General features: G+C 39.2%; 1 protein-coding gene across 1 annotated transcript; it reads left to right on the plus strand.

The window, feature by feature from the left end:
• The first annotated feature begins 1070 nt into the window (after positions 1-1070).
• Positions 1071-11985, plus strand: LOC140230690 (proton-coupled folate transporter-like). Its single transcript, XM_072310835.1, has 5 exons — positions 1071-1875; positions 2701-2955; positions 4134-4217; positions 6449-6605; positions 10897-11985. Exons 1-5 carry the CDS (start codon positions 1071-1073, stop codon positions 10952-10954), a joined length of 1359 nt encoding a protein of 452 aa, XP_072166936.1. The 3' UTR covers positions 10955-11985.
• The last annotated feature ends 759 nt before the right edge of the window (positions 11986-12744 follow it).

The following is a 12744-nucleotide window of genomic DNA, read 5'->3' on the forward strand; positions in this document are numbered from 1 at the left end:
TCGCTTGGATTTAACTTTTTTTTCCTGTCTTTACACACTACATTCGATGCCCAGTAGGCCTATCATAATTTATAGTGCTTTAAGGGATGGTAGGCCTATATACTATTGGTTGAGGATTCGGCTCTTTTTTCGAGATACTTAGAAACACTTTGATAATGAAACCACTTTATGAAAAGGGCATACAATTCCATGAGGAATTCAAGTTTTATTCGATGCGAATCTGTTTTGAAATGGCCGAGATATCCAAAATAACGTAAAACAAAGCGGTCCTATAATAAAAGGTCCGTCCCACCTTGTATTGGGATCACTTTGTATTTTTATTAGATACATTTTGAATTCCCCTTACAATTTATATGCTCTTTCATATTTTGTATAGAGGTTTCTCGTTTTTTAAAAAAATGATCTTCAATAAACGTTAGAAAGCTGAAGTCTCGTCCCATCCGAAATCATACCATCCAGTTAACTATTCAACTACTCTTTGAGCTGTTATTTATTTATTTTTTTGATAAATAACAGCTTATACAGTAATTATTCTGTCGTGGTCTTTTCCCCACAATGTCTCATAATCACTCCATTCTTTTCAAAGCTATTCTTTGATACCAATACACATTAAGATGACGTTGTGCTATCTTCCCAGATGGTCGTCTTGTCAGTGATATTACTCCATCATTTTCAGGTGTATGCCCAATTCACCGTACTTCTGGGTCCAGTTGCATGGAAATTGTCATCAAGCATAAGTCAGCTAGAAAATCAAACCTGAGTCTCTGAATACTCGGCGCTGATCAAGAGGGGCATGATTATGTGAAATTAAATTATCATATTACTGTAGCTGAGTGTGAACTCGTGCGGGCAGAAATTTAATCCATTATATATAGAGCGATTTAGCCTTATACCACCATTTCTGTCATGTGTATTTATTATTAATGTGTGTGTGTATGGGTGTGCCTGCATGTTAAGATTGTTCATCTTATTAATTTGTGTATCTTTTTGAATTTGATTTCTCAGCAACATTATAACGGTGGACACTTAAATCATTCGTCTGAAGAAGCGTGTTACCCCCAAAAAAAATCATGATTCGAGTAGTCCTCTTCATCTTCATGACCGGACTGGTCATGCAGTTTCCCGTCACCCAACACCTCATTGTGGACATGGCCTGCAAGCGGCTCGACTACGCCGACGAAGTCTGCTCCGACCTCAGCAAACACCCGGAAGCGGAGGACGCCGTCCAGGCCGAGGCGTCGCGCATTATGATCTGGCAGTCCGTCTTCTGCGACATCCCTGGCGCCATGTCGGCGCTCATTCTCGGCGCCCAGAGCGACAAGGTCGGGCGGAAGCCGATCATGCTCATGCCTATCGTGGGCTCGACCCTGCTCGTGTTCACCCTCCTACTCGGCTCCCTACTCCAGAAGGCCTCTATGATGTTCCTGCTGACTAGCTCCGTAGTGCTTGGCCTCAGCGGTGGGATCGGCACGTTCATGACAGCCGTAACCAACTTTGTCACCGACAGCACTCCCGAGGAGCAGCGTACCGAGCGGCTCAGTAAGACTATGCCCTTCATGGGGCTTGGCATGATTGCGGGCTTCATATCGTCCGGATTCCTCACCCAAACCTTCGGCGTTACCGCCGTGTACCTCATCGACTTCCTCATGATGATCAGCGTGGTCTACGTCGTCGTCTTCCACTTGGAGGAACCCTCCCGAGAGTCATCCGCCGACGATGGTCGCATCAAGGATAAGCCGATTGGTGTGGTGGCGTCAGCACGCGAGAACCTCACGGCTGGCGTTAGGGTTTTCACCTCGCAGAAATCGAGGACTGCCAAGTTACAACTAGCCGTACTTACCATCAGCGGGATGGTCGGAATGGCCATCATGGTTGGTAAGATCAGATATCCTCTATTTCTCATGACCAGCTAATTCGTGAAAATAAACCTTTTATGCCTCCGCCACGAAGTGTTGCTATCCATGCGTTCGGTTTGTCCAACCGTCCGTCCGTCCAACCGTCCGTAATCGATTTTGTGGACTGCTTTGTAAATTGATTCAGTGCTCCTTCACAAGGGAAGTGCCTATGTTATATATATATATATATATATATATGTGTGTGTGTGTGTGTGTGTGTGTGTGTGTTTGTACTATGTTTGTGGGTATTTTTTTTTTCGTTAAAAGCTGTTAAAGAGACTGTACAGTACTGGTTGAGGTGGGGATTCATGTTTTGAACATTCTTAAGTGAGATAATGAGAAACCTCTTATGAAATATGAAAGAGCATGTAATATTAGGAAGGATTCAACATTTATTTGATGAAAATTGGTTTTCAAATGGCTGAGATATTAAAAAAAGTGATAATAATAAAAGGCGACAGGCCACAACTTTATTAGGATCTCTTTGTTTCACCTTGTTTTTGGATATCTCGGCCATTTCAAAACCGATTTTCATCAAATAAACTTTTGATACCCCTTAGAATTGCATCCTCTTTGCCATCTCATAGAGTGGTTTCTGAATATCTCGCAAAACGTTTAAAGCTAAATCCTCACCTCGACCAGAACTGTACACACCCTTTAATGACTACCAATTTCTTCCAACTGAATGGAGACTAGGCCTTTTATAAAAGACGAGAGTAACGTTTTACTTACTACATTATCAGATTGAAGTAAATCATCTCTATGGATAACTGCCACATCGACTGTCTTGATTTGTTTTGTCCAGCTGAAGGGAACCTGTTGATGCTTTACACGAAGAAAGCTCCGTTCTCCTTCACCCCGACGACCTTCTCGCTGCATACAGCGCTGAAGAATGGCCTCGGGATTGTGGGTCAAGCGGTGGGCACAACCGTCTTTTTCCGGGTCGTAGGCGAGCGATCGATACGCAACGATTTCATCCTTCTCCAAATCGCCTCGCTAGGCGGATGCGCCATCCATATTTTCACGGGCTTGGCTTCGTCGTCCGCCCTGCTTTGGTTTTGTGAGTTTCGGGAGTGACTTCAAGTATACTATTCTGACTTCTCTGACAAACGATCACAATTATCTTAATTTGATTTATTCTATTCTTATACACGACTCACCATGTTCTGAATGTATTCAGGTCTCATGTGTAACACAACCCTTCTCTTCGCGGATGAACTACACGCGATTTTTTTTGGAAAATAACGTTTTTTTCGGACGGAATTCTGAAGGGTCCATCGCTCACAAATTTGTGAGCGCCGCTAACTCGTATATTGATGTGATGCGAGAAAAAGTATTTGGCACATATTTTGACTTATAATGTTCTCCATAGTCAGTCATGGAGAATGTTCAGAGACAAGAACAGATGCAACTTCAGTATTTAGAAGATTTTGATGATGATGTTGACTGATGATTGTGATGTCATATAGATTTGATCGTTAAAAAGGAAGTGGCCGGCCTGTGGACACTTAGTCTTGTCATTTCTCTCACAAATTTCACAGGAAACCCGAAATGCTTTCCTACGAATGTAATCATAGAAATATCGTTAGTTAATGTGAACAGGAAAATGATCACACTGTAATCTTTGCAACGTCAGGTGGTTCAAGATGGCACCAAAGGTCCTCAATATTTTTCTTTCTTTGTGTCCTTGCAATATATTTCTACGATGACTCGTTTTGCTGCAAGCGTTTGATTATTACAAAGTACATCGTGTGGAGGGAAGTGATTGAATGCTCCGATGCATGATTTTTGTTTGTCGACAACATGACATTTTCGTTGGTGTCATTGTGTCTTTCGCCTATTCAGGCATTAATTTTGTTTTAAAGTAAAACGTTTCCGAAAAGTTCAGATTGTGTGTTATAGTCATTCTTTCAAGCATTGTTGTCTAATAATTAGTCGATGAAATAAGTAAATCATACACGTTTTTTCCCCCACATTTTTCAAGTATCTTATTGATTTCTAGACGACTTTTGATTTCCCGCAAAAAAGAAAGAAAAATGCCATTATTATTTTTTCCTTTAATCCTCATCTGTTTCATTCTTCAAAATACGTAATTTGTGAATAATTAAAAATGCCAAATTTACAACATCATCCCTATTCTTATTTTTCCCAATTTTAATGATAATAGTTCATCTGTCTTAAAATCAGCTTTGTTAACATTTTCATTGTTCTTCTCTGTTGATTGTCTTTACCCATCAGCAACCGTCCTCGTTATGTTTTGCACTCCCGCACAATCAGCGAGTGGTTCAATAGTATCCAGACTCGTCAGTCCTCAACAAAAAGGTAATACATGTAATATGGATATTGGTTGGAATTCACCCATGCAAAAGTGGTTTAAATGTAATCTATAATGGCTTCTGCAAATTTCGACTATGAAAACGACATAAGTGGTCATCTTATTAGCTTAGAGACCAGGTGCGGTGACTTGTCTTGGACTCGAGTCTCGCTGGTCCCGGAGACTAGCCTGATCTGCGGGGAGTCTCGAGGGAGTTGAATACGCTCATTTCTTTTCGGAGACTTTTTATGCCTCCGCCACGAAGTGGTGCCGGAGGCATTATGTTTTCGGGTTGTCCGTCCGTCCGTCCTTCCGTCCGTCCGTCCGTCCGTCCTTCCGTCCGTCCGTCCGTCCGTCCTTCCGTCCGTCCGTCCGTCCGTCCTTCCGTCCGTCCGTCCGTCCGTCCGTCCTTCCGTCCGTCCGTAATGAATTTTGTGGACAAGGTAACTATCGAAACCTGTTGAGGTATCCTAATGAAACTTGGCATGTATGTGTATTAGGGGGTGAAGTTGTGCCTATCAACTTTTGGGTGCACATGCTCAAGGTCAAAGGTCAAAAGGTCAAGGTCAAATACATAAAATTTCACTATTTCCACCATATCTATTGAATACCTGAAGAGATTTTCTTGAAACTTAGTGTATACATGTATTACCCAATTAAGATTCTCTGGTGAAAGTTTGGGTCATGAGGTCAAAGGTCAAAGGTCAAAAGGTCAGGGTCAAATACATAAAATTTCACTATTTCAACCATATCTATTGAATACCTGAAGAGATTTTCTTGAAACTTAGTGTATACATGTATTACCCAATTAAGATTCTCTGGTGAAAGTTTGGGTCATGAGGTCAAAGGTCAAAAGGTCAAGTGGTCAAGTGAAAATATTAAAACTTCTTTTTTTTTTCTCCGTACCTTGGAAAATTGTTCAAGGTATCTTCATGGAACATAGTATATACACGTATGACTGGAAGTGATTATCTAGAGAATGTAGGGTTCTTGGGGTCAATGGTCAGGGGTCAAAGGTCAAGTGCAAGACTTCAAAATTTTACTATTACCCTCATATTTATGCAATGCCAGCAGGGTTATTTTTTTACACTTGGTGTATGCATGTGTAACCTAATATAAATTCTCTGGAAAGTTTTTTTTTTTCTCTTTTTGCCTCAAAGGTCAAAAGGTCAAAGATCAAGTGAAAGTGCTGAACTAACTTTTTCCTCCATATCTCGGAAGTGGCTCAAGTTACCTTGGAACTTAGTACATATTATGCATGTTCTACCTGAAAGTAATTATCTTATGAATTGTAGGGTCAAGGGCCAGATGAAAATGGTAACAATTTACTATTCAATTCAGAAATTGCACTTTTTCTCCACACCTGTACCTTGAAAATTACTCAATGCCTAAATGTATGAATGGGTCTAAGTCAAGTTAAAGTCCTTAAATCCCTAGATACATGCTCTCCTATTCATCCAATTAAACCTACGTCAAGGAAGGTGAACATTCAACACATTTGTGACAAACTTGTCATTCCAATATTTTGCCAATTTTGTGAAAATGTAATCACACAATGTCCACATGTACTATCTAGACCTATTGGGAAAATCATGCATTATGGCGGAGGCATACCAGTCGCCAAAGCGACATTTCTAGTTCAAGTCTCCAGTAGGTCTCGGAGACGCATTGGTGACGTCACTTAAGTCCCGACCAAGTCGCGGAGACTAATTTTGTCCATGACGTCTCCATGACCCATTGACCCATGGCGACCTATACCGGTGACGGTGTTGAGACGTTATACGTCATTTTTCTAAATTCCTCTGAATGATGCAATAATAGATTGCTAATGTCAACTCTTTGTATGCATGTGTGTCCAATCAATTTTGAAGATATAGATGCACTAATATTTTAGAGATTTCAGAATGAATGTAATGAAATCAAATGAAATGCGTTATTGGTTGATTGCTTATTATTTAATTTTTTTTTTTTGATTGATTAAATAAATTGCATTGGTATTGAATGATTTCATATCCACACACACACGCAAAACACACACAAACAAACATGCACATAATAATGTTTATGTTTCCGGCCGAAACTGCAAGTGGTCTCTTTCCCACCAATTCTTTCACTTACGCGCGCGGGTGCACGCACACACACACACACACACACACACACATACACATACACCCACACACACACACATACACCCACACACACCCATAAACTTCCTCCCTTCCTCCCTCTCTTCTTGCAGGAGCGTTCATGTCGCTAGGGACGTTCCTGAACACGCTGGCCGTACCCGTGGCTAGCTTCGTTCTCAACAACATCTACTCGGCGTCCGTGCAGACCCGGCCAGGCCTGGTGTTCTTGTTCATCGCCACCGTTCACGCGGTCGTCTTCTCAGCACTCACGTGGGTCAAACGAACGTTGCCTGTGATGTGATCCCTTCCCATCACCTTTGCATAATGAATTATGTGCCAAATATTTACCCGCTTTCTGTCAAAATCACCTTATTTGGAAGTCTCTGCATTTATCATTGATGTCGCAGGATGTTTCCCGCATTTATTACCAACCACCAAACTTATACTCTTGCCTGTATTTGTGGAACGCTTGTATGTCGATGCTCTCCTTGGTGAATTGTACCCATTTGCTATACGAACGACTGCAGTCAGTCTAATCTGGTATGGAAAAGGAAGAAGTACAAGAAGAAAATGGGAATCGGCTTAAATCTAACGGTTTGTCATGTTCACTATTTTAGGGTCTCATATTTTGTGTGAAGATATCGTATAATACAAGTAGGCCTATATCATCATTTTTAATGTTCGTTGATAGACTCGATTAAGACTCTTATTTAATTTCCACGTTTCTTGCTTCTTTGTACTGTCGAGACGATTGCGTTTGGAGCTGTAGTCAGTGACGGCGTCATTTTCAGTGGCGTGAAGATATTACATGACCTATATCACAACTACAGTTTCAAACTAGATGAAATGTAGGCTAAGAACTGCTCCTTCATGTCATGATACCGCGGACATCCATGCGTCATACAGCCCATGAGTCATACAGCCCACGAGTTGTACAGCTCACGAGTCATACAGCCCACGAGTCATACAGCCCACGAGTTATACAGCCCACGAGTTATACAGCCAATGAGTTAGACACTAAGCAAGCAAGACCCACGAGACCGACATATTTAGCCCCATGTTGAAATGTCGAGCTGTTTTTCACTTAGTGTCGAACTCATGGGTCTTGTTTGCCTATGAGTGTTAAATTTTTGGACTGTATGACTCATGGACCTTTTTTCAGTTTCGAACTCATGGGCTGTATGACTCATGGATATCGGTCTCGTGGGATAACCTCCAACATCACTTCTTCTTCTCCTTCTTCTTCTTCTTCTTCTCTTTCTTCTTCTTCTTCTTGTTTTCCTCCTCCTCCTTCTTCGGTAATTCACTACGCAAAACGAAATGTTTTAGATTCTTCCAATCCAATGTTAGATACACTGCCTGGCGCAGGGCGTTAGAGCTGCCAGATCTTCTTGTGTGCAAAGCTCCGGTAAAAGTGCACATCACTGAAAAATATCGACAATGATTTTGTAAATCGGGTAATGAGTCTAATAATAATGATTTTGTGTGAATCTTTTCGTTGCAAGCGTCAGTAAAGGTATGTTGTGCAAAGCTAATCATAATAAATAATAATTTCATCAAACTTTCACCCGTATTTATGTCACGTGATCACAGTCGTCAGCAATCGACGGGAACACTGAGAAATTCCCGGTAGCAACCCCAGATATATTGCTTTATAAATGCATATTGCCGAAAGCTGCAGTGACATCTGTCTATCGCAGAACCGATAGATTGGGAGTTGCAGTTGCCATGTATATTTTGTAAGCAATAATGTTCCACGCGGGGGCCATTAACCAGTATTCGATACTCCATTTCCGGACTTATTCCCATACGCATGCTTATACCAAGAGGCACATTGATTTCGGGAGCATTCTTCAAATTTGGTGGGTTTTAGCGTAGTGATTGCTTTTGGTATGGTGTTATTTGTTTTTTTTTTCTTTTAAAGGCAACGTAAAGGAGAACTGAAACTTCAGAAAAGAGGTATATGAATGAATTGATAAAAAATGGAGAACAAAGAAGTATATTAGTAATTGCATGTACTTCCTTATTCAGTGATTATGTTTGTATTGTTTTCTTTATCTGCTCATTCCTTTTTTATTTTTGATATATATATTTCTGCCTCCTTCATTTTTTCCCTTTGCTTTTCGTGAGAAATCGGCAAGTAGTATAAATTACTTTATCGCAGAGTCAGTTAAACCTTCAAGCATTATTTAAACGCACATCGCTTCCGTCTTGATACGCTTTACTTGAAATCGTTAAATCTGCACCCTCGCACATACATAATCCAGAACAGTGTGTACCATGCATGCGTTGTGCACCTTCATGGGCCCCTGGTTTTTGCAAAATTAATGATTTGTGGCAACATTTATTCGGAACTAAAAAAAAAACAAAAAAAAAAAAACTTGCAAGCTAAATATTGAATTCCCGGTGGTGTGCTTAACCGACAGAAAGGGAAATCCCGAGTCTGCAAGCTGTGTGTCATATATCTTTTAATTCTCTTACGATTGCTGATGTGTGCATAAAATGTTGGATATTGCGGTTATTGACATACATTTACTTTTTGAACAGCAAGGGAGAGTTGTAGGCAGAATACACATGCATGTAATACAATGGCTAGCAGTCAGAATTGTGAGGTTACATGAAATAGGAGGATAAACTCTTTCGTAATGATCATTATATGTAAACTTATCGGCATAAAAGTGATACAGCACTTGAAATAAAGACACTTCAAAAAAGAGGACCCCCATTGTAGGCATGTCGGATATAACATTGAAAGCGCGTGTTTGTTTGTTTGATTGTTTTGCCACAATTTCAGGATCACTAGTACATCAAACTGTATTCTTTAAATTTAAATCGTACCCATATGCATTGAGTCAGATCTCTCGCTTGTGTTGCCTATCTTCAGGCTGACTTTGGTGCTACATTGACGCATTTTTTTCTTCTTCTTTTCCTTCCTCATCTTTTCTTGAGCTGCATTGCGTACAGCTTGATTTCCCTCAGGAGCCTTTAACACACATTGACTTTACTTGTAATCTCAGCTGGCAGGCATAAATCAGAATGAAGTTCGCTGACTTAAAAGGTGTATGACCTTTATTGTATTTCCTCTGGTTATATAGGTGAAATTGGGTGTAAGTCTTATCGGATTCATTTTCCCGTTAATTTATTCGAATTCTTTTTCCATCATTTTGTTTATTTATTCATTTATTTGTTCTTAACTCATCGCAGCAGCAATGTACGTATTTATCATTATACGCTTGTGTTTGTTTCAGATCCCTGTTTTCCTTCCTAACATTATGTTCTGCCTAATTTTCCTCTTTTTTTGTCCTTAAAAAAGGGCGTGTGAAAGAAATACAAAACGTTGTTTCCTTGTCTTTCCCATTTTTGTCACCATTTATTCGCCCTTCTCCTGTTCCCTTTTCCTTTTATTTTAATGGTATAGAACCTATGCTGATTTATGCTTTGCTATGCCGTTCGAACAGATCTGAATATTGGTGATATCGAGATAGCCAAATAAACAATTATCATGTACATAATGTACCGGCTTATTGTCCCCGCCGAACGAGTTCGAGCAGGGGACTATGAAACGGGCTCCGTATGTGTGTGTGTCCGTGCGTCCGTCCGTCTGTCTGTGTGTGCGTCCGTGTGTGATCAAAATGTTCAATTTGCTACTTCTCTGTCATTTATGAGCCAATTTTGATTCTGTTTGCTTTATATGATAGCACTACATGGGAGCTTTGAAACTTCTACACAGAATTTCAGTTGTGACCTTTGACCTTGACCTTTGACCTATATTGTACATTTTGCTACAAAATGCTACTCCTTCGCCATTTCTAACCCGATTTCGATTCCGTTTGCTTTATGTGATGGCACCAGGTGAGGGCTTCAAAACTTCTACACAGAATTTTGACCTTTGACTTCTTTGACCTTTGACCTTGATTTTTGACCTATATTGTACATTTTGCTACAAAATGCTACTCCTTCACCATTTCTAACCCGATTTCGATTCCGTTTGCTTTATGTGATGGCACTAGGTGAGGGCTTCTAAACTTCTACACAGAATTTTGACCTTTGACTTCTTTGACCTTTGACCTTGATTTTTGACGTATATTGTACATTGGCTACAAAATGCTACTCCTTCGCCATTTCTACCCCGATTTCGATTCCGTTTACTTTATGTGATGGCTCTAGGTGAGGGCTTCAAAATTTCTACACAGAATTTTGACCTTTGACTTCTTTGACCTCTGACCTTGATTTTTGACCTGTATTGTACATTTTGCTACAAAATGCTACTCCTTCGCCATTTCTAACCCGATTTCGATTCCGTTTGCTTTATGTGATGACACTAGATGAGGGCTTCAAAACTTCTACACAGAATTTTGACCTTTGACTTCTTTGACCTTTCACCTTGATTTTTGACCTATATTGAACATTTTGCTACAAAATGCTACTTCCGGCGGGGACATATATTACGCACCGCGTAATTTCTACTTTTCCTTGTTAAACCTGTGTATGAAAGCCTGCCAGGTACTTTCGTACTATGTAAACCCGTTTAATCATTATGTCGTCTTATTTCATTCTACAGATACGTAGTGATGTTTACGCTGGACAGGCAAGCCAAAGATGAGAAGAAAGCTGAGTGAATGGTGAATTAAACGCTTACCTTGGTTTTTTATCATTGAAAATAAAAATAAAAAAAAAACACGAAAATAATCATTATGAAGAATCTATCGCAAAATGGGTTAAGTGTCATATTTGAAGATTTTAAAGTAAATGCATCATCAGATAGAGCAAAATAAAAAATTCAAATGATACCTCACTTGTTTGGTTTAAAATATCCCATATTTTCTTATCATTTTCTCTGTTTCTTCAACACGTTTTATCCCAAATATCTCAAAATGACAAGAGTATCGAGTTAGCTCGTTTTGAGACCAAACGCTTCATAAAATATTATAAAAGGTACGGGTAGTAGGTTCTTAACATAGGAGATGTATGTGCTAATGCGTTTAGCACTGTATACACTTATAACCTCTTTGGTTTGTGCAAAAAAAAAAATAAATAAGGTGCCATGTTGAAGTAAGATCACATGATTTGTGACGAATAAATGTAAAAGCACACGTGAATACAGAATTGATGCCGTTTTGCGGATTTAACCTGGACGGATGCCTTATTTCAAAGGATTTTTTTACGAAACATAGTTGCCGGTTTTATTTTTGATCTCAGCGATCCTGAAGGTGTGAATGGAAAACTGAACAAGTTTATTTGTTTCCTTCAAATATTGTTTACCTTTTTTTCTCGCAACTTAACCCTCTTTTCATTCTCAACCGACGTAATACATGTATGAATAACTGTGATGATCTATGCATTCATTGAAACTGAACTTGCAAGCTAATGTTTGTTTGTTGATCCGTATGTTTTGAAATGTGCAATCCTCATGATAGCTGAAAACCTGAGCGATTTGAATTCAGAATGAGTTTGATTTTGGTTCTGCCACTGACCACGTTACATTGAGTGTCTATATTGAAGAAGTGCTAGTTAAGTAGACTTTGCCGTAGTAAGATGTTGCGTAGTGACTTTCACACGTCATGTGGCGTTTTACCTGAAATCATATTAAGGGATGGTACAGTTTTGGTTGAGACCTAATTTCAGGTTTCGAACATTTTTTGGTGAGATAATGAGAAACTTCTTATGAAATATGAAAGAGCATGTAATTCTATGAGGAATTCAATGTTTATTTGATGAAAATTGGTTTTGAAATGGCTGAGATATCCAAAAAAGAGTGATTCTAATAAAGTGTGGGACCCACACTTCCTTTACTTTGCTTTGTTTTACTTTGTTTTTGGATGTTTCAGTCATTCCAAACCCGATTTTCATCAAATAAACTTTGAATTCCTCTTAGAATGGTATGCTCTGTACTATATCATAAGTGTTTTCTTGGTATCTCGCAAAAAGTTAAAAGCCCAATTCTCATCTCCACCAATACTGTACATAGATGTTGTGGTCACAACACTGTGCGTTGTTTTGGTCACGACACTAATGATTGATTTTCAGCAATCTTCGGTGATTCTAAAGTATTTTAAAAGATGGAGCCATGAGCTTTTCACCCATATACATTGTATTGCTGCATACTTAATTTCTAAAGGTTAAAATAATACATGTGAACGCACCTTTCTTTAAAGAAATAAACTTATCTGTTTAACACACACTGTCATCCCAAATACTGGGACCTCAGTACTATATGAACTAGTCAAATTATTTGTGATAATTATTACAGTAGTAAATTACAACTGAAAATTTAAGACTGCTAATGTTTCTAGTAATTTTCGCATTGTGCATAACGTACATGCATTTGTAAATTTGCCAATTAGTAATCATTTATATTTCACATACTATATATATTTGAGATAATGATAATTTGCAATAAATCAAAGAA

The sequence above is a fragment of the Diadema setosum genome, chromosome 1 (assembly GCF_964275005.1).
Source record: "Diadema setosum chromosome 1, eeDiaSeto1, whole genome shotgun sequence".
Taxonomy (NCBI): Eukaryota; Metazoa; Echinodermata; class Echinoidea; order Diadematoida; family Diadematidae; genus Diadema; species Diadema setosum.

Bases quoted from the DNA above. Each gene is read 5' to 3' on its own strand.
- LOC140230690 (XM_072310835.1), top strand. From the start codon at position 1,071: ATGATTCGAGTAGTCCTCTTCATCTTCATGACCGGACTGGTCATGCAG. The intron at 2,956-4,133 runs GTGAGTTTCGGG...TTTACCCATCAG, and splicing joins GTCCGCCCTGCTTTGGTTTT to CAACCGTCCTCGTTATGTTT. The intron at 4,218-6,448 runs GTAATACATGTA...CTCTTCTTGCAG, and splicing joins CGTCAGTCCTCAACAAAAAG to GAGCGTTCATGTCGCTAGGG.